Below are 23,627 nucleotides of genomic sequence, written 5' to 3'. Positions count from 1 at the left end.
ATAATGTGTTCCACTTAAGATGAAAATAGTTTTCATGAATATTAATTAAATTCCTCATGTTTCCATAAATATTTTATAATGCAGTCCTCAAAACAGTGCAGAGGAGTGGGTGCTAAATGTTTCATTTATAGGTGTGGAAGCCAAGGGGCAGGGTGGTTTGGCTGACGGGCTGCTCACCACAGGCCGTTAGTGAGGGACGGTGGGTGAGCCTGTACCATCACCTTGACCACTCATTTCTCCTGCTGCCTAGGGGTCTTCGTTTGGTTTTGTTTACAGAGGTTGGAAGACATGGCAAGAGGAAGCACAGGTGAACATATCTTCTTCTGGGACTTATAAACCCAGAAGGAGAGCAGTAGCACCTCTCTTTCCAAAGCTGTAGTTTTGATGCATTTCTTTAATGGTGTAAGAGAAGATTTTCTAACATACTATTTTCCCTTGTCTGTGGGAGGGGGAGTGAAGATTTAGCCCAGGGACCTTCTCCTTCTGCCTCCAAGCTACACCTCCATCCCTTTTTTTTTCTTTTTCTTTTTTTTTTTTTTTTTTTGGCGTTACTGGGGTTCCTGGAAGCCCTTCTATCTCCGGGCTACACTCCCACTCCCAGTCAGACAGGCATATATATATATATATTTTTTTTTTTTTTTTTTTTGGAAACAGGGTCTCTTAAGCCAGTGAGGCTGGCTCTGAACCAGCGCGATCCTCTCCTGTCTCCGCCTCCCAAGCACAGGGATTACAAGGGTGCACCACCATGCCCGGCTCCAGCCCTATTTTTTATTCTTTATTTTTGAAATAGGATCTCACTTAGTTGTGAAGGGCCCCACTAAGGAGCTGAGGCTGGCCGCAAACCTGAGATTCTCCTGTCTCAGCCTTCCCAACACTGGGATTACAATCGTGTGCCCCCATGCCCGGCTTATTTTTTTCCATTTTCGTATTGGTGCATTGTGATTCTAACTCTCCGTAAGTTTCAGAGTGATGCATCCATACATGCACACCTCACTTGATGTATTTCCCTCCGTGCTCCATCCCACTCCTCTTCCTCCTCCCTCCCCATACTTGTTGCTTGATCAAACAAATCCTATTCAAGCTAAGTTACATATTGTTTTGTATTATCCATTCAGAATTTAATTAGCATGGAATTTCAATCATTGACTAATTCTTACATCTTACCAGGGCACTCCTCCATTGGGAATGTATTCTCCATTAATACTGACCCTGGGAAGGCATACATATGACTTTTCCTCCCTGGTGAAGCCTTTCTTTACAAACTGGCTGGAGTTACCACTAGTATACTTTCCATTGTGAAATTCACTCTAGGATTTTTTCCTCCCTTTTCGCTTTTCAGTTACCTCATTTACATCCTTTTCATAGTTTTACAGTTGTTCCTAGGTATCCACAGGGAATTGGTTTAAGGATACCTTGTGGATATTAAAGCATCTACAGATGCTCAAGTTCCTGATATATAATGGCATAGTATTTGCATATAACATATACACATCCTCCTATATACTTTAAGTCATACCTAGGATGCATGTAATACCTAATATAATATAAACACCATATAAATAATTATACTTTAGAACTGTATTATTTAGGAACTGACAAGGAAAAAATATCTGTACATATATTTAGTACAGAAGTCGATTTTAAAATACAGATTGGCTATTGCTTGAATCCACAAATGTAGAACTCACAGATACAGAAGGCTGATTATTCATGCATTTGTATTTTGTTGTTTTTGTTCTGCTTAACATTCTCATTCTCTTGATTATATTATTTATAAAATTTATTGTAAACCAGTAGTCTTGTGTCATCATTAAATATTAGGAAAAATAAAAAAGAAACACAAAATAAAAAATTAAACACTTGTTTCTTTGTGCAGTGTAGTATAGCCTTATACATATTACATATAATTTTTAATTGGTGCCTGCTTTTTCTTCTGCAGATAAAAATTTTGAATAGGTACCTCTCTCCTTTTGACTTCTAGAATACTAATCTTTCCTACAGTATGTGGTGTGTGTGTGTGTGTGTGTGTGTGTGTGTGTGTGTGTGTGTGTTGCTGAGAATTAAGCGTAGGGTTTTTCTACCTCCACGCTACACCTTAGCCTATTTTATTTTTAAATTTTGAAACAAAGTCTCACTTGGCTTCTGAGGCTGTTCTCTAACCTGTGATTCTCTTGCCTCAGTCTACCAAGTACTGGGATTTCAGACATGCGCCACCATGCCCAGCTTCTACAGTGATTCTTGACTGAGCCTTACTCAGTATCCATTTTAGCTCTTCTTCCCTTAACTTCGGTGTGGCATCTTAGCCACCACCCTTGTCCTCTTTTCTGTCCACTCTATCTCTACACTGCCTTTGTATTAGCTCATTAGTATCTGTGGCTTCCAGCACAACCTCTTTGTTGGTCATTTCTAATTCTCTTTGTCTAGGCCATATTTTTCTCATGAGCTTCATCCTCATATTTTTACCCACATATTACCTATAGTTCAACTTCCTTGGATAACTCATGCTCCATGAACCATGGAGTGAGCAGAACGACATCATTCATCTGGACCCTGCCTCTATTCAACTGTAGTGACCACAACCAGGCACATCTCCACCGAGAGCCTGACCGAAACAGCAAAGCGAGACTCCACTTCCACCCTGTTCTTTACCTCTCACAACCACCAGGAACGGATCCTGTGAAATTAACTCTGCAGTATCTTGGGGATATGTGCTATTCTTCTGCATCTCCACTGTCAGTAACTTAGTGTGTGTTCTCTATATCCCATTAAAGTGAGTGTAACAGGAAAAGAGAGTGAAAGCATGCCTTTAGGAAATAAAGGGGCACAGTTTCAAAGGTCAATTTCTTTGAAGTATTAAAATTTCGATCAAAATTTGCATTTCACACCTTCATATCTTCATATGTGTCTTAGTATAAACACCATGACTTATCTTTGAGTGAAATTGTTGCCCCAGGAGGGGAAGCTGTGCTTATGCTGAGGCCTGGGTACCCCCTGCAGTGCCTCATTAGTGGGCCTCACTTATAATCCAGGTTGAGGACTACAAGGTGAGAGTTTCTATTTTCTCTGAACTTATAAGGCATCCTGCGACATGATCCCTCTTTTTCCACTCTTACATCCTGTCCACCACTTCTCTACACCCCGATACATTCATCCCTGCTACAGTGCAAGGCTGGCTACCTAGTTTCCTGAAGTTGTCTGCTCAGTGTAAAATCCAAGGGCACCAGGGTGACTTGAATGTGATTCATGGTCAGGGCCCCGACTATTTACCATGTTCCAAATTATTCCATTCCCTGTCCCTGTTTGTCTGCTCTTCTGCCTCTCCTCTGGTTCCAGTCTGATGGAACTCATGCCGCCCATTCCTTGGAACAGGCTCCTCATTCTTCCCCATTTCTTGCAGCCGAGACATTCATCTCGCAAGACCCAGCTTCAGTCTGTTGTCCATCCCTCTCCCATCCCACCTATCTTGCTCCATTCCAAACTTTTGATTCCATGTCCTTTTCCCACTGTAGTGGAATGTATCTGATCATCAATGTATTTCCAACACCTAATATGTTTTCTAGCATATAGTAGGCACCCAATAAAAATTAATGAATAAGGGGATAAATAAATTGAATAGCTCTAAGATTTTTATTTCCAACTGATCTTAATCACATTTCTCTGAAAATCACAGCTGATATACAAATCTAAAAGTTGAACTGAGAGATTGCAATTATGTTCTGTTTTATTTTTTAAAATGTAACAAAATGTCAGAAGTAGATATGGAATTATTATATGCTGAACCTGCCAAGTTTTTTTGTGGTTAATTACCAAAATTTAAGAAAACTTCAAATGAGACCAACTTTTAAAATGTCTATTGTTATGATGTTTTTATATTAGGTTTTTATTAAATATGAGGAAACAAAAATATTAAGAAAGATACAATTATGAAAATTTTAGAATTTTTAAAACTTAAAATACATGCAATTAGTTCATTTATTGATATTTCCACATGTCAATCATTGTGCTAAATAGTTATTATATTATCAAGTTATATAATTTCAATTAATTTCCCTGAAAGGCAGGTTTATGGAGAAGGAAACTGAGACTTAGAATTATATACCTGTGACTATGCAAGGTTATACAGCTAGTAGCAGAGTGATATGAACAGTTATGTCTGAAGTTAAAAACTATTAAAAATTCATTCTATTTATTCGTGGTATGTGGTTATTATAAGGTGTGCATAATTACATCACATGTTCACATTTATAAGGACAGTCTGTGGACTTAGAGTGGCATTTGGTATGTAGTTGTAGATTTCATTTAATCTTAGAGTTGAGAAATGTAAGGCCTTCCCCATATTTGAGTTAATGGCTCCTTAGTGAAAATAGTGACAGGTATGAGCTTTCTATATAAATTCCCAAGAAAATGCATACTTACTCAAAGATACTCTCTTTTTTTAAAAACAGTCTTGGATTCTCTGAAAAACCAAGGCAAGATTCAGAATTTCTTTTCTGTTTTGTGGGTAAATAAACCAAGGTTTAAGAAGGTCAGCCATCCCTGGGATTGGTTCCCTTTGCATCCATCAATGACATCTTTTGGGAAGGGATTATCCTGTGGTTTATTCTGAACTCCTAACAAAATACTCTAATTTCAAGATTCTAACTCAGCTGTAGGGTCATGATACTAAACGATCCCAAGTTTGTGTGTGTATATGTGTGTGTGTGTGTGTGTGTGTGTGTGTGTGTGTGTGTTTTTTTGGGGGGGTAGTACTGTTGATGGAACCCAAGGGCATTCGGGGCATTCTACCTCTGAGCTACACCCCCAGCTCTATGTTTTTTTTATTCTTTGTTTTGAAACAGGGTCTCACTGAGTTGCAAAGGGCCTCACTAAGTACCTGAGGCTGGCTGAGAACCACAATCTTCTCATTCTCGTCTCAGCCTCCCAAATGCTGGGATTACAAGTGTGCACCACCATGCCCGGCTTCCAAGTATATTAAATTGTGGACAAAATTTAACATTTTTCTTATACATACATGTTTCTTGCAAACAACTTGACATGTCTTTTCTTGGAAAACTTATAAAAGTTACAATAATGATTACAAAACTTAGATGGAAATTTATCATTTAACATATAAGTGAAAAATGAATAATTGAAATTACATGGAATGGTGAATATCATCATAAGATACATGGTAGCGTGATCAATATATGTGTTTGTGAATTACATTCTCTACCTGTAAAATTAAGTTGCTTTAATAGCACAGAGCTATATTATGCTTATTTGTCCACATAACAGTTCTGTAAGGAGATAGTTTTGCAACCTCATTCTGAAGATGGGAAAAATGAAGGTTAAAGTTTAACGGGCTGGGCTCTTGGATTTATGATACATAAATAGCAGAGTCAGGAGTCTATGAGAGAAGTCTCATTCTGAATTGAGCGACTCTCCATTGCTACACACACCTGCCAGGGAACACTATATAGATCCAGAAATGAGTTCCAGCATCTGAGAGTTGCCAAGTTCATTCAGCACACAGTCTTTATTTTAAAGCCACCATTCACTCACCCAGCCTTACATTGCTTCACTTTGCAGAGATCTGAAGGCCAGAGCATACTTGGGTAATTCAAAATGATTTTTAGCTTTCATTTCAGTTTTAATCCATCACCCTAATGATTGTATTTCACCTTATTTTATTCCGGTATTATATCAAAGATTAGTCTTGCTTTAAAGGAAGTCATTTAAATGCATTATCTAAATGCATATTATGTTAAAAATTATTACATAAAGTTTTTCATATACCGAATACTGAAGTCTCGCAATACCATCGCAGAACTCACTAGAACAGTTACAAATAAAAAGACTTACCAGTGCTTGTATTTAAGAATTTATTTGAATGCAAAATATAGAAGTACAATTTAGAAAATACCTTTGAGAAAGTAACTAATACAATACAATGGATGCGTGCTACATTTACTGGTGATTAACATATTAGTAATACTTTTCAGATTACATTTTTAAAGGGGTCTTCTTCCTTCTACAGAATGTGTGTTTATGGTGGCAGCTTTAATGTTGTTTCCTGCTGTGCAGTTCAATAGAGTATGTTTTTAGGTGGTTGGTTGAGGGTTTTTCGTTATATATGTCGATGGAGATAAGTGTTTTAATTACTTTTTTAATGTCTGTGCTTTTGTATTTTTCTCCTCTCTTCCCTTTTATTTCCTGCTGTTGAGATTACTGCCTCATCTCCACAGCAGGTGGCTGTTGCAAATTTGTTTTCTTTGTAAGCCTGGTAGATTTATTTTGTAATATAACTGCTCCTTTTTAGTATTTTATTATTAATGATTTCTTTACTTTGGAATATAGTATACTTACACAGTCCTAAATGGTATTTCCTAACACCATCTAAGAACTCCAGTCATTAAAAAAAAAAAAAGCCTTTGCCTGAGGCATTTTGTTTGAGTTTTTGCTTACCCTTACTTCACAATGTGGGGATTAAAATTTAAGGAAATTGTTTTAGAGCAAAAGCTAAATTGAAAAAGAGAAGAGAGAGAGAGAAAGAGAAAGAGAGAGAGAGAGAAAGAGAGAGAGAGAGAGAGAGAGAGAGAGAGAGAGATAAAAGGCCCAGAAGACAAAGCACACTTCAATAAATAATACCAAACATCAAAGAAATAGGTATAATTTTGTGACAGATATGGAAATTACCTTAATGCATCTATATGAGTTAAAGGAATTTAATTGTACCTTATGTTTATGTTAAAATTAAATTTTAATAATTAAAATAACTGCTCATTATAAGACAATTAAAATGCTACAAATATATAAAGAAAAAATCTTTTATTTTTTGTGGAAGGGTTTGTTGCTTGGATTATTTCACATGTTCTATAGATAGAACAAAGATAAGATGGATCTGAGTATAGAAATTATTTGACAGGAAAGTAAAGTAGATCAATATCCAATTTGTTTTACATATTTATATTTCGTTAATACATTGTTTGGTTCTGATGTTTATATTTTTTCACATGTACATACAAAGTTTATTGAACTGATCCCAGTGGTGTGATAGAATTTGCGTCTATCTTCTACATGAAGTATGAAAAGTTATTGAAATGCACGGGGTTTATCACCTTTGGTTATTTTATTCTCTTTCTCAATGCTTTTTAAGTTTCACTGTCTTATAAACAAAATGCAAACTGGAGACTATTATTTAGTTTAAAAATCTGTCTGATTTTTACAATTGTTTAACAAACTCAGTACTCCACTTGGTCTTCACTATTGTTATGTTTCTTTATGCCTTGTGTAACAGGGAAAATCATGGCTAGAAGTGGTAACTTCCTGATATTTCCTAAAGTCTTCATCCTGTAATGCTCTACCCTGTTGTGTGATCTACACAATTTTGAGTGTGGGGTCACATTGAGAGAGAGAATAGACAGAAGTCCATGAGACAGATGTTTAATGGGGATTTGAAAAATCAATGAAATGATTATTATTGTGATGCATGGTGATCTAATTTCATGCGTGTTATATTGAGTCACCCCATTCCCTTTGAATTCAGTCTGAACCCTCAGAACTAACCACAGTTACAGTGGGGTGTCAGAGAAAAGATGGAGAGTTTCACTGAGAAAAGAATCACAATAGGGCATCATTGATCTGTTCTCTTTCTAATCAATAAATGGATCCTAGAATGATAGCCCATATGGCACTATTGTCCTTTGGAACTAAGATATAAACCCTTTGAGTAATATATATGATCTTTATGTGATGGATGAAAAACTTTATAATTCTTTATGGAGTTGTGGAATACTTAGGCCTTTAAAAGGATTATTTTACCTCCATATTGTAATCCCAATTGTTTGAGTTTGTTATAGGAATAGTTTTTCTTTTCTAATACATATATAAACACACACATATGTGTATATATATATATATATTCATTTATTTATGATTTTACACTTTTACTTGTACATCTTATACAACCATTTAAGTGGCTTGTTATGATTAATTGCAAAATCTTCTGTTTGAAAATCTTTGCTATGGATCTACTTTTCATGTGGTTCTTTATTTCTCGTAGTGTTTATATTTTACCCAAGATAATGGTAATGACACACAAATGAATGTGACTTTCGGTATATAAAAGAGAATGATGTATGCTTTTTCATCTAATTTTCAGAACAATCCAGTACAGCAGGCAGACTTCAGTTTAAAATCATGGAATTTTAAAGCTACAGTATCAAACTACTGTACCCAAATACATATATATATAAAAAGGAATAATGAGACTAAAATCCAGCTCACCAGTCTCCTAGGTCATTGCTGTCTAAGGTACAGTGTTGCTCTTCTGCTCCAAACTGAGAGGCACATTAAGCACTAGAGGGTCTTTATTTTGCAAATTTCCTGGTCTCGAGCAAGCTTGGTTTCAATCCATTGTGGTCCATAGAAGGACTGAGGTTCAAATGTCCTTGTTCTGGACTGATACAACCCATTTAACAATGACCACTTACCTGTTTATTAATATTAACTAGGCTTATAATGGATTAGATAAACATTATATTTCCTCCTGAATGTATCACTTTATTAAACAAAGGCATACAGGAAGAGAATTAAAACAAAAGAAGCATTTATTTCCCATCTATGCAAAGAGGTTTACATACTTTTTAAAATGCTATTTCTCCCAACAATCCTTTGATGAGACTATTGTCACCAATAAATAATTCACTTTGCCAAGACCATAATAGCCAGTGATGGCTAAAACTAGAATTTTAATGTAGAAATTCTGACTTCAAAATAGCTTTTCATATAATACACTGTGTTTACAAATAATTTTAGAAATATATCAGTCTATGTTAAGGTATTAAGAAAGATTTAATAAATAAAAATCAAGAAAAGCAATAGTTATTTAGGCTTTTCTTTTACAAAGTTTGAGTGGAAGTTAGCCAGGGGTCTCTCAGAGAATGTTTAATGAATGCATTCCTAACCAGTACCATTCTCTAAACCTGGATTCGAAAACAAGAACTAAGATGATACAATATGCTTCCTTCTTCTCTTCCTCCTCCTTCTTCTGGGATCAGACCCAGGGACGTTCCTGTATTGGGAAAGAGCTCTCATACTGAACTACGTTCTTAGCTATCCCTTCCATACCTTCTTCTTAAAAAAAAAAAATAAAGTGGTTATAGAATAAAGGTCACTAGAGAATAGAAAGGGGAAGAGGAGGAAAAGAGATAGAGAGGCTGGATAACAGACACCAAAGTAGTTAGATGGGAGAAATAGTTCTGATATTCTGTAGTGCAGTAGGTCACCTATTGCCTATAACAGTTTGTTACACTTTTCAAAATAAGTAGAGGAAAATAATTAGAAGGTCCCCAACATGTGGAAAGGGTAGTGTGTGAAGAGATGGAAATGCCAATTAGCTTGATTTGATCATTATACAGTATATACGCACGTCAAATTATAAAAAAGTTATAATAGTCTACCCCATGAATAAATATAAATGTATGTCAAAAAAAGAAAAAAAGAAAACTCAGATAAAAGAATATGTTGAAATGTGAAAAATGTATGACATTTGCCATCAGCTACATTTACTGTTCTCATCCTGTCAACCTGAGGGTAATCAGTGATGTAATCAGTGGTGTTTTGTCTTATAAAATTGTGCTGGGGAAATATTCTTATATAAAATGACAAAAACTAATGTAAGTGTAGATCACCTAGTGTACCAGAGCATCACCCATCTCTGTGAGCTGAAGCCTTTGCCAGGGACCAGAGGCAGTTTCTCAGAGGCCTGTGCTGCCTCATCTTCTGTAGGACTTGTGAGGCATTCTCTAGAGACAGGTCTGATGTCCGTCTTTCCCATGACGGCTTCTCTGTCATTCAAGTGCAAGCTTTCAGGAGCAAGAGGCATCACATCAATGCTTGCTCATTGCAATTAACACTGCATAAGTGACCCAGTAAAGAAACAGAGGCAGGCATAGGATCTGAGTAATTCTTAAACAGGTCCTACCACAAACTAAGCCTTAAAAGCTTGTTCTTCCTTTATTCTTTCTCAGATGGTAATGTGTAATAGAATATTTAATATCCTGTTAATGTTAATTGAAGTTGCAAAACTTGATATGAGCACCAGGAAATAGTCTCCAGCATGCACTGCCATTATTTATTCTGTCTTTGTTCCAGAGGGAGGTGCTTTGGAAACAAACCAGGGATACATTTTTCAAAGAATATCAAATATTGAAAAATAACCAGCAGGTACCCAAGGGGAATGCACTTAAGAAGGAAAACATTTTGAAAGGAACTTTACTAGTGAAAATAATCACAAAACAAAACAAAAAAAATGTAGTCAAGAGATGCAGCTGGTCTTTTATCTACCACTAGATTGGAACCTGGTCACAGACATGTTCTGTGCTGTTCACATACCTAAAGCCTTGCAGTCAAACAATATATATATGGAATGGTTAATTTGGTATCACTAGTAATAAAGAATCACAGGATAACAAGTCATGATGACTTTAAATAAGAAAAGGTAGCATTTTGAAGGTAAGAATGGGCTGTACGTCCAGACACTCCAGGTTAGAAATTAGCACTTATTACCTGCCTGTCAACAAAGTTACTAGATTTCTCTATGCCTCAGTAACCTTATATATAAAATGTGGACAATAAAAACATTAATTGTGTCACTAAGTTACTTTGGATATTGAATTAATATATCTGAATTAATTAATATCAAATTAATGAATATATCTAAACCCTCGACATACCAAACATTTTAAGTAGAGCCTGGAGTCGATAAATTTTCAACAAATTCTTTTGTAATATGAGCAGAATTTTCTTTCTCTTTTTTAATGGAGAACTAATTTCAAGTTCCATTTCTCAATAATGTCAAAAACTTTAGTAACTGTTCTAGGGGAAAAAATTCTGCCTGGCCTTCTGGAAAGACAAAAAAACACCATAAATATACAATGTGGAGCTGTCTTGTTTGTCAAATCTTTGTCAATCCCTCTTTATTCATAAACTCCCTTCCTCCCACTGCAAGGTGAATTAAAAAGCCATTTCAGCATCATTTTGAAATCTTCTTGGTATAGACATATACCTTATTTATTAATATGCCACCTACTCTCAGAAAAGTCTCCCTTTGATAGATGAGTATTTGTAAGTTTCATTATCTTTCATATTTCACTTAAGGTTGCCTCATTTTTCTTTCTTTGTAGAACTTTATTTAAATTTGCTCAGGTTTGATACTTTGCTTTGATTTATATTTTATTCTTTCCATGCCTATCTTATTTCCTAATTTTTCTTGAGCTTTCATTATATGCATATATATATTCACATATTTATGCTTATGTGTGTTGATATGCTTATATATGTATATATGTATATATAATATGTATATATAGGCATATGTAATACATAGTCGTTTCTATGGATGCAGTATTGTGTTTGATATGAATGTATGTGACCTTGTATGTGGCAAGGTAGGCTACAGAAATAATTTAATCATTAATGATCCTGTCCAGTTACTGGCTAATTTACCAAAATTTATATAATATTAAACATAAATAAAATTTTCTTTATATATAATAGGTATGTGAGAAGTGTAATTATCATTTCTATTTTAGAAGTGAAGTTGCAGAAGAATGTACATATTAAGGAACTAAAGTTCAAGATTCTTGGGAAAAATAGAGGCAGTAGGATGGATGCATGGATGGATAGATAGGTAGATAGATAGAGGTATAATTTATTTTAGTAGTTTGGCTAATGTAGTTGTGGGAGATGAAAAAGCCAAAATATACAATAGGCTAGAAGATTGGGAACTCTCAGGTAGTTGCTGATATTACAACCTTGTACCTCAGTTTTTGTTTTTCTTTCTTAAGGCCGTTGGACTGATTGGACAAGGCCCCACTCACATCCTTGAGATAATCTTTAATTAAAGTTAATTGACTATTGATTTTAACCACATATAAAAAGAAGCACAACAGCACTATTTAGATCGGTATATGATGGAATAACTGGGTGTTATAACTTAAACAAGTTGACCCAGAAAACTAATCATTACAGGGCCTTATACAAGATGCCAGAGCTGTAAATGGAGAGAAAGGATTTATTGCAAAGGCTGTTGATCCTGCACTTGACGCCCTCAGCATCATGTTTAGTAGTCTACTAAAGTGTCCGTGAGGAGAGGGCTCCAGGTGCTGTCTCTAGGTGCATAAGGAATGACCTGCCACCCAGGTGGAAGAAGAAGGCCCCGTGGACCTTGGGACTGTGTGTGTGTGTGTGTGTGTGTGTGTGTGTGTGTGTGTGCGCGCGTGTGTGTGTGCGCGTGCGTGAGAGGGGGGGAGGGAGAGGGAGAGGGGGAGAGGGAGGGAGAGAGAGAAGAGAAGAGAGAGATATTGATCTGGGGTGAGGTTAAGTACGCGGCATAGAGAACCTAATCATAACGAGGCTCTCTCCACCTCACCTACTGGCTTATTTTTCCTCTTGTTAGGCCAACATCCGTAAGTCTAAACATCTATCCAGTATTTTCTTAAACCTTTCTAGGAGAATCTGACTCAGTCAATGTTAAGTCCATTAGAGGGGCAAGTGCAGAGTAGAGTGAAAGCACAGGAGACTAACTTGGTTATCCTGGTCAGACTCTTGATATAAATGTAAGGAAATGAAATATAAAACTACCAATGCATTTTTCTGGTGAAATCATCCTTGTGGGAGAGTAAAAGTCAGTTCTGTGGCCAACGTAATATGTTTATTAAGAATGTTTACGCTTCCTTAGATAATGGTCATTTAAGAGGTAGGTATAGAAAATAATGAACAGTGCAGGCTCCCTCTCTGTCTTAACATGACAAGTTGTAGAGAAGCTAATATCCGGACTTGGTAAAGGAATACTTTTTTAATATTTTAGTGCAAGTATCTGTGCAACTTTTTTCACCACATCCATTCTCTGCCTTGGTTTTGATGTGCCATAAAGGTACGTGTTTACCACATCAAACCTTGAAATTGCATACCATTTCAGTGTGTTTTCCATCTTGCTTGGTGCTTCAGCAAGAAAATAAAGTGATATAGAAAGTAGACCATCACTACAGGATAGTAAGATGAGATGGAAAATTTAAATTTTAATATACAGCATATGCACATGTTGGCTTGATAAATCAGGTATGTCTTGGGCTAACCAAGTGTAGATAAAGGTATAATCATGTTTTAATAACTTTCAGGTAAAATTGTTGTGTCATTAGTGAATCTTTAAGTACATACTCTACCATTTTTATAACCTTCCTCTACCTAGTTTTTTTTTAAAGTTCTATAAATCACTTCACATTATTTATAATATTGTCTGCTATCCTTAAGAGGATGCACCTGTGTATCAGAAGATGAAGAAAGTCTTGTGATCATTTATGAATAGAGAAGCCAAGGCAAGACAAGTGAATTGCTTAACCTTCATAGAAAAAAATTAAATTTAAAAACAGAAGGCCTCCTTAAAATAATCTATAAACAAATCTTATAGGGGAAGAAATGGAGAGGGTGCCAGGCAAAGAAGAATGTCTGGCTTAATTTGAAGAGACAGCAGTTGTTCATCGCTGCCACATTCAACATAAGAACCCTCAGCACTCACATTAGATGTGGCACCAAAGTATCTTATGTGACAAAAGACATTCTCAGCCTTACTTATTACTCTTCATGTCCACTAGCATCTACATTTAATTATAAAATAAACATTACCTTTCTGGAATGAGCAATTAGTGATGTGAGTCAGAGCAGTAAATAAAATTAAACTGTGTATTTCTACCTGTGTCTATGAGATTATGATTAATTTTTTTCTCCAGTTTCCTCTGATAGAGCAATATCAATAATGTGTGCTTTGGTTATATTTTGAAAATGACATGAGTTTGCTATTCATTTTCAAAAAATTGGTAATTTTTTCTAAGTATATGGTTTATAAACGCATTCTGTAAAAATTTAGGGTACAAGGTAATAATTAAAAAAATATTTTGCCGGGCATGGTGGCGCACGCTTGTAATTCCCGTGCTTGGGAGGCAGAGACAGGAGGATCACGCTGATTCGAAGCCAGCCGTGCTGGCTTAAGAGACCCTGTTTGTAAAAATAAAAAAGTTTAAAATAGGTCTGTGAGTGTAGCCCAGAGGTAGAAGGGCTTCCAGGAACCCCAGTACCACCAAAAAAAAAAAAAAAAAAAACCCAATATTTTTAATCCTACCACCAAAATTAATCCCTATTTAGATAATAGTTTAATCATTTATTTTTACAAAATTTAATTATATTAAAAACAGCATTCATTTAATACTATGCAGTGACTATAATCTACATCACATGTTTTAAATATTTATCACAATGGCTGTGTTGTGCTTTCTTGACTTTTTATTTGACAATAAAAAGAATTTTACTCATTCAGTATATTCTGTTGTTTACCTTTTTTGTTTTATTTTATCTTGTTTTATATTTTGCATCGATCATTTTTCTGCATTGAACTTATATTCACATGTCCATGTTTTTCTAGAACAGATTCAAAACTATTTTCTAAAAAATTAAATTTGGTGGTGCTGGGGATACAATCCAGGGGTGTTCTACCTCTGAGCTACACCCCCTCACCCTATTTTTTATTCTCTAGTTTGAAGCAGGGTCTCACTAAATTGCAGAAGGCTTCACTAAGTAGCTGAGCCTGTCTGTGACCATGATCCTCCTGTCTCAGCTTCCCAAGTAGAATACCAATATATATTTCTACAAAAAGAATTCTCTCATTTCATTATTTTATGTGTATCTGCTGGAATGGTTTTTTTTTTTTTGTTTTTGGTTTTTTTTTTGTTTGTTTGTTTGTTTTTGTGGTGCTGGGGTTCCTGGAAGTCCTTCTACCTCCGTGCTACACTCCCAGACTTATTTTATATTTTTGAGACCGGGTTTCTTACACTAGTGCGGCTGGCTACGAACCTGTGCAATCCTCCTGTCTCTACTTCCCAAGTGCGGGGATTACAAGCGTGTGCCACCACGCCCAGCTACTGGAAAGTTAATGTGCTTCTCATTGATATTGAAAAATGTCTTTGTATGGTGAAGTCATTTTATTTGATAAAACATTCAGTTGGTCATTTATCTTTTATTAATATTGTTGGTGGTGGTCATTTATCTTTTATTATTATTATTGTTGTTGGTAGTAGTAGTAGTAGTAGTAGTAGTAGTAGCAGTAGTAGTAACACTGGTGATTGAAATCAAGGATATTCTATCTCCAAACTATATCTCAATCTTTATTTCTTTTCTTTTTTCTCCTTTTCTTTTCCTTTTCTATTTTATTATTCTTTTTGTTTGTTTGTTTGTTTGTTTGGTATTAAGTTTTGAACCAGGGGCATTCTACCTCTGAGGTACACCCCTAGCCCTATTTTATTTCTCACTCTGAAACAGGATCTTACTGAGTTTCTGAGGCTGGCATTGGACCTGTAATTCTCTTGTTTCAACCTCCCAAGTACTTGGATTACAGGCATGTGCCACCATACTTGGTTACTCCAGCCTTTTGAATTTTTTTTTAATGGTACTGGGGGTGGAACCCAGAGGCTTTCTACCTTCAGGCTATACTCCCAGACCTATTACATATTTTATTTGGAAACAGGGTCTCACTAAGTTGCTGAGAGCCTCACTAAGTAGCTGAGGCTGGCTTTGAACCTGTGCGATCCTCCTGTCTCAGCCTCCCAAGCGGTGGGATTACAAGCGTGCGCCACCATGGCCGGCAGCCTTTTAAATTTTAAAAATCAAGTTCTCATTAGGTTACTTAGGTTTTTGGTAAATTGTTATGGCTAGTTTGAGCTTGTAATCCTCCTGTTTTAGTCTCCCAAGCACTGGGATTATAGGTGTGTGGCATCATGCCCAGTTCACCTTTTAATTTTTTAATATTTTTGAAATGTAAGGGTGGCTTAAATTTTATGGTATAATACATTTTTCATTTGGGATATTTTAAGAATGGTCTTTCTTATTCATAAATTAGAAAAATATAGATTCATGTCTTGCTTAGTTTGTTATAATTTGAAAAATGTTTAGCACTTTAATATACCTCAAACTTATTTTGATTTATAACATAAAGAACATAAACTGATTTTACCCTAATAATCTATATTATGATGTATATGTATATACACCATAATATATATATGCTATATACTATATATGCACAATATATATTTGTTTATGTATACATGTAAATTAATGTGTAATTTATAATCTTTGTTATGTATTACAGATGTACTGTAGGGTCTGTTAGATTGTGCTAGACCCATTAATGTTGATTTACTTACAGACTTTTTTCTCCAAGAACCACATTGTTTTAAAGATCATGCATTTTCTTTTCTTTATAATATCCAATTGAAAAAGTCCTTTCTAATGTTATTTTTTAACTTTATCAATTAGGTTTGCCAGAACCCAATAAAGACCGTATCTTCCAAGGCTTGACACAGGACCAAGGATTTTATACATCCAAAGACTTTTTGCCACTTGTAGCCAAAGGCAGTAAAGCAGGTATAATATTCTGTTCTTAATGTTTCTATGTTGTTTTATTGCTTTATGTATTATAATTTTATATTAAACTCAAGCTCAGTAGAACATTGTTTAGCTCTTAGACGCTCAGTGATAGATAGTACCAGTGTAAAGTTGAAAATAAAGCCTGTTATTAGTTTGCCAGAATTAGCTACTTGTCCATATATGCACAAAGGTGGGGACTTGTTATTATATAATATAAAGGTTCTAAATTGCATCACAGAAAAAAATATTTCAAAGAGGCCTTAACAAACATCGGAATATATGCTTAAAAAAAAAATTGAAGACAGGTGAACTGGCGTGATGGCACACCATTTAATCCCAGCATTCGGAGGCTGAGACTGGAAGATCACGGTTCATGGACAGCCTCAAGTGTGGTGTAGCTCAGAATCTCAGAGGTTCAATGCTGAATGCTCCTAGGTTGAATCCCCAGTGCCATACACACAAAAAAGAAGGAAAAGAAAGAAAAGAAAAGAAAGCTAAACACTTAGGGTTTATAGTTACTCATTGTGAAAAAATGCCTTGTTGAATATCTGCATGTTTGTTGCTATGTGTAAGCAAGAGTTTTCTAAGGCATTTATAAAAAAGAAAGAATACTCTGTCACAGTTCATATTCAATTTCAACTTATGCAATGTTGACATAGAATAAAGATTATCATTGTGATGCTAATTGATAATTACTTTAACCAGTGAAATAGTTTCTTATATCTCAGTATCTGGTATGTGCTTCAATATATTACCTGGTTAATAATGAGTTAACAATCTTTAAATACCTGCTGCATGACCAAGCAAAATTATTTGCTAATTCATGTTTGTCTTATTCATTTTATATAAAAAAAACTAAAGTCCAAATAAAACACTTTGAAAGACACCTTCTCACTTCATATACCCAAGAAGAATAGCTTAAGCTTTAGAACTAAGCCATGCTTTGGCTCAAAGCTCTAGTATTTTCTCCAAAACTAGATAATCTAAATCCTTTAAACATGTATTTGAAGCAGTCTTAGCTACAGCTATTTCTGCATCTAATTACTTATGGAAATAATAAAAATAACTTATGTTTTTCTCTTTAATTTAAAGACAAGAGTCCTTCCTTATGAAATCATTCTGAGCAAGTTTACAGTTAAGATGTAAGTCATCACCGCTTTCTTCCTCCCCAGTGAACTGGATGCTCGCACATCTGCAACTGTTTCACAGGAAGGTCATAGTGCACCTAGCATAGTCTGAGCATGACAGAGTGCCAATTGTCTAATCCCAAACACGAAGTCTTCCAAACAAAATGATTATACTTACTGAGATTACAGGCCTATTCTGTCTATGGTGCCATTTCAAAAATTATAGAAATTTATCTTATCAACAGTTTTATTTAATCTGATAATACTGTGATATCTAATGCATACAGAACACCTGCATTTTCCTTTTTTTAACAAGGATATTCATATGGATATGAGATTTTCATTTATGTCCTTGAGAAATGGACAGTTAGAAAGTCATATTTCTTTTATTTCCCAATTTTACAAAGCCAGAAAAGGGGAGGAAGTTTTATTTTAGCTATTTCAAGAAACTAGTTCTAGGAAACTCATGAGTTATGTGAAGGTCACTTATTCAACATGTTAATTTTAAAAGTTATCAAATATAATGTACAATAGAGCTATATGTTACACGTTATAGGCATTGCCAAGCAAATAAAGGATCTTAGTAAAATGCTACCAATTATTATAAGGATTGCTTCTTTCTTCTAACAAACAAATTCTATGAGGCAAAGGGAATAATATTTATCACGTTTTTGACAAAGATAGTGTTAATTGACTCATCCCAGCTTACTGTAACCCAAACTCTTCAAAACGTGTCCTAGCAATCCTTCTCGAAGGAAAAAGGAAGCTAAAGGTACGGACTATGAAATTACATATATGAGCATATTTTTAAAATGAGAATAAAACTGTCTTTCAATGAAGCAGAATAATTTGATAGTGACACTCCATCCAGGAAAACGGCAAGATGCAATTTTACACTGCTTTGAGTACAAGTATCTTTTGAGCTGTCATGCAGAAATGGTTTCTCTACTTGAAAATGGGGTTTTCCTTTCATCATTCAGGAATGTGTGCCTGTCACTCTCCACTGCCATCGATACGGGGAGCCGTGATTGTACTCGGAGCCGGAGACACTGCCTTTGACTGTGCAACCTCCGCTCTGCGTTGTGGTGCCCGCAGAGTGTCCGTCGTCTTCAGAAAAGGCTTTGTTAATATAAGAGCCGTCCCTGAGGAGGTAAAATGGAACCATCATGAAATAGGGAGGTGTTATCTAGTGCAGTCCCCTCATTTAAAACATTAGACTCTTCTTGAAATTGTCAAATGCAAATTTAAGAATTTCTGGGTTATGCATACACTTTTTTTTTCCAATTCAGGCATTCCAAGTGAAAGAAAATTTGTCAAACTGATTTGGATACCACGAGAAATTTATTTTTGTCAAAACACAAGTACTTTTTTATTGGTGTTAATATTTTTGCAGCATATTCTTTTTACCTAATAACAGTGGAAGGCACCAAGTTTTTCACATCCTGAACAATAGGGATTTTTCACAAAATGTACAAACTTCAGGCAAATGCAATAATTAGAAATACTCAGGATTATTTTATAGTTAAATTTATAAACTGTATTTGGATATATATATATATATATGCATACATGCATACATACATACATACATACACTCTAGTCATGCTTACAGTCTGTTAGTTCTGCTGTGAAGCAAACTGAATGAATGACCATGTATTTTCTAAACTGCTATAATATAAACACTATTTAGATGTAATAATCGATTAACTTACAAAAATGACAAATTTGAAACAATTTCTTTCTGGCATGTGACTGGTGACTAGTCTCGGGTAAGGCCTGGTCTGGTTAGATGTCCCACGGGCCTCTCAAATTTTAATTTCATTAAAGAAAGATATTGTTTGATGAAGGATATTAGTTCTGAGAGAAGGAGCACTAAATGTATTTATAGGAAGATAAATTACCTATTTTATTCAAATCAGTTTTATGAATTTGATTTGCTTTAGAATGTCTGAACATATTTGGAGTCTGTATACTGAGCCAGAATTATAATTGAAGTCAGTAGGTAATTTGTCACATATAGATTGATCACATTTAAAATAATCTCTCTAGCCAGGCGTGGTGGCGCACGCTTGTAATCCCTGCGCTTGGGAGGCAGAGACAGGAGGATCGCGCAGGTTCGAAGCCAGCCGCGCGCGCTGGCTTAGGAGACCCTGTTTCCAAATAAAAATGTAAAAATAGGTCTGGGAGTGTAGCCCGGAGGTAGAAGGGCTTCCAGGAACCCCAGTACCACCAAAAAAAAAAAAAAAAAAAAGAATCATCAGTCACCACAGGTTCAGGTTGGATTTCTGTTGTAACTCTTATTCACTGGGTGTTTTTCAATGTAGTCTCCCCTTTTAGACTTTTTCGAAAATCCTAGGTGGTCTTAAAATCTGGAGTATACTTTTAGCCATTAATTAGTATAATCACCTATTTTTTTAACCAATAAAAAAGGAACAGTTATGGTTGAATTAAGGGACTTACCAAAGTTAAAGGGGAACAGTAACTTGTTTTATTCATCTTTATATCCTCATATTATAGCACAGGTATTGGAAAATAAGAAATACTTGAGAAATATGTTTTATTTTATTTTATTTTATTTTATTTTATTGGTGGTACTGGGGTTCCTGGAAGCCCTTCTACCTCTGGGCTACGCTCCCAGACCTATTTTTATATTTTTATTTAGAAACAGGGTCTCCTAAGCCAGCGCGCGCGGCTGGCTTCGAACCTGCGCGATCCTCCTGTCTCCGCCTCCCAAGCGCGGGGATTACAAGCGTGCGCCACCACGCCCAGCTGAGAAATATGTTTTAAATTAAATATTTTGAACCTCGGTCTGATTTCTGTGACAAAACTTTTATTATTATTATAAAAGCCTGATCCTTGGAAGTTGGTAGTAGAAGTCAAGCCTGAATGGCAAAACCAGTCTCCTTCACATCTGACACTGTAGTAATCTTCCTTTAACAAGAGTGACCAGAAATTAATAGTGGTTATTTCTTCTGTCTTAGGTAGAACACACATACAAAATAACAAGGGCAAATAATTACTGACAAATGTTGATATCCTCAGTAGCTTATGTATCCATATTGTATTGGTTGACTAACTATTATGCACTAGGCATTATTGTAGGTAATTTGAATAGTAAATAAGTCAGAATGTCATGCTCTCATGGAGTTTGTACTTAGTGGAGGAAGACTCCCAGTAATTAAACAGATGGATTGTCACATCGATGGTATATTGAAAGATAATTAATTCCATGAAAAAACTTTATTTATACAGGAGCATAAGGAAAATATGCATTTATTGGATCGAGGGGGTGTGGTAGAAGAGACGCAGAATTTGCCATTCTACAAAGGGTGATCCTGAAAGGCTTCTCTAATGAAATGAGCTTTGAGTATAGAAATCAGGAAATCAGGGAAAGGTAGGCACCCAGAAAAATCATTGCAGACCTAGATAAATGTACTCACCCTTGGCAGAAAGACTCCTGGACTTCTGGCAAGAGGGAAAAAAAATTCAGTGTGGTTAGAACTGTGTATGAGAGGTCAGTTTATGTCTGATTGGGTGAGGTCTTATAGCCATTCATCAGGCCAAAGCTTTTAGGGTCAGTGAAAGAGGAATACATTGGACAGTTTTGAGCAGAGAATCACCAAGATCTGAGGCAAATTTTAAAATTACTATTGTAGAGTTTCAACTCGCAGGGGTTGGGGGAGAGGTTCAAAAACAGAAAAAGTAGAGGGGGATGGGCGAATAAAAAGTAGGTTATTGGTCAATGAGTCTGGCTTACAAGAAGGAAAGATCAGAATCTAGACATAGCTCAGTAGAAGGCCAGGGCTCAGTGGAATGAGTCATAATAAAGAAAGGACTGAGACAAAGTGACGGGTCTTTGTGATAACAGGTCACCAACATGTAGTAGTGCTTTCATAGAAGTCAAGTTGATCTGGAGCTTAATTAAAATGAGAAGGACAATCTTTGGATGTTTCTTTAGCATTAGCTTTCAAGAAATCATTTTAAAAATATATTCTTAAAACTTCTTGACCTTTATCTCCATGAGAGCAAGGGTCAGGATGTTCTCTTGGTCATCTTATTTTTTGCCTAGCCAAGCACAATGAGTGCCATATATAAAATATTCAACAAATATTAATGGAGGAAATCAGCACCAGGGGCTTCTGCTATTAACCTTCCTGGTTAGATGACTGTTACAACAGTAGGCATTTGAAGGTCCATCATAATTTTAGGCAAAATTTCTTAATATGAACAAAGTAATACGTAATGCATTATCAGAGTGTGCAAAGCTTTCAAGGTTGGGTCATTGGCTAGTTCTTATACTTTTTTTTAGAATCAAAGACATCTAGCAACTATAGGAGTTTCACTGTTGATTCACCATAGCCTTACTTGATTTGTATGTACCCAATTAAGGTCTTAAGTATTACAATGTTTACTTACACTCCTGAATCTAGGAAATCAGAAGAGTGGAGGTTGTGTATCATACATCTGTCCTCATGATATGAATTTCAACGATTGTGTTCTAGGGCACATTTTAACCAATTTAAATATTAAATATTGGCCGGGCATGATGGTGCATGCTTGCAATCCCAGCGCTTGGTAGGCTGAGACAGGAGAATTGTGCAGGTTCAAAGCCAACCTCAGCTACTTAGTGAGGCTCTCAATAACTTAGTGAGACCCTGTTTCCAAATAAAATATAAAATATGTCAGGGAGTGTAGCCCAGAGGTAGAAAGTCCCTGGGTTCCATCCTCAGGACCACGAAAAAATAAAAAAATAAAAAAAAATAAAAAATAAATTAAATATTAAATATTGGACCCAACTAATTTGTATTTCCCAAATATAGCCTGTACATTCTACCCGCAGTTGAATATTTTTTAACCACACTTGGTTTCTTTAAAGTCAACGAAGATGGACAAAACAGGTGTATTTAGAGTTTTTCTCTAATATGTATACCATTTTTTGAGGGTGGGGAACACAGAACCATATAAAAAGTTTTTTATCCTTCAGTGACAATATTAATTATTACAGAGGCCAGTTCTGATGAACATGGAATTATTTTGAGACTATGCATGTTGGATTCAGAAATGTTTTAATCTACACAAGTAGGAGGCACCACCCAATATATTCTACAGTGCTTAACGCATCCAATTTCTCTAATGCAGAGGTTTTCAAATATACTGTGCACTAAAATCACAGGGAAAGCTTGTTAAGCATAAATGGCTAGACCTTATCCCCAGAGTTTCTGATTCAGTGGGTCTGGGGTGGGCCTGAGCATTTGCATTTTTAACAAGTTCCCTGGTGATGCAGAGGCTGCTAGTCCCATACTATAATGTATCATCAATGTAGTTTCTAGCTGTCTAATTAGAGCCATAAGCAGTATGCTATTTGGACGCACTTTCCATCTTAGTTAAGAAAGCATTAATGCTAAAGGATATAGGTTTGATGAAATGAAGATAGAGAGACATCATCAGCATATTGATGTGATTCTGATTCCAAATGTCTTTCAGCCTCCCTTGTGGCCTCACACACATGCTAAATAGGATGCTACCGACAAACTAGCACTTCTCAGCTGTGGGTCCTTAGGGAAACCAGCCAATCACTCAGCACTATCCTCTAAGAAGATGAGGGAAAATCTGTTAATAATTCCCTCCAGTACTTTCTGCAAGCTTAAATAGGTGAGATTAAATTTCACAGGATAACAGAATCCCCCAAAATGCTGGTATTAAAAGCTGTTGACAGATCAGATAGAACTGCAGGAATGCTTTAGGCGGTTGGGAATCCCTAAAAGGAGGCATGAAGGTCAAGAAGCAACAGACCTGCTTGAGTTGATAAATTTAAAGGATAAGGTTGAAGAAGGACTTTGTGGTTTTTATTAATTATTACTGAGAAGATGATAGTACAAAATTTGTTTAATAGCGAATACCATGTTCAAAAATATTTAAGAATATATTGTACCTCTAATCAATTTCCAAATAGCAGCAAAACAAGATAGATCGTTAATTCCATTGTATTTTTATAGGTTCTCTATGATAATCTGTAAGATGCCTTGAGTTTCCCCTATTTTT

General features: G+C 35.7%; 1 protein-coding gene across 1 annotated transcript in view; it reads left to right on the top strand.

The window, feature by feature from the left end:
* The window catches only part of DPYD (dihydropyrimidine dehydrogenase), a gene marked incomplete at both ends in the record, with an annotated part of 932,092 nt that overhangs the window by 381,500 nt on the left and 526,965 nt on the right, over positions 1-23,627 (top strand). Inside the window, 2 exons of the mRNA XM_080690443.1 lie at positions 16,348-16,455; positions 18,566-18,735. Of these exons, the coding sequence (XP_080546569.1) occupies positions 16,348-16,455; positions 18,566-18,735 (278 nt within the window). The remainder of the gene's footprint in view (positions 1-16,347; positions 16,456-18,565; positions 18,736-23,627) is intronic.

This window comes from Muscardinus avellanarius (assembly GCF_963383645.1).
Source record: "Muscardinus avellanarius genome assembly, chromosome: 3".
Classification (NCBI taxonomy): Eukaryota; Metazoa; Chordata; class Mammalia; order Rodentia; family Gliridae; genus Muscardinus; species Muscardinus avellanarius.
This window is presented reverse-complemented; position numbering and strand designations above follow the sequence as displayed.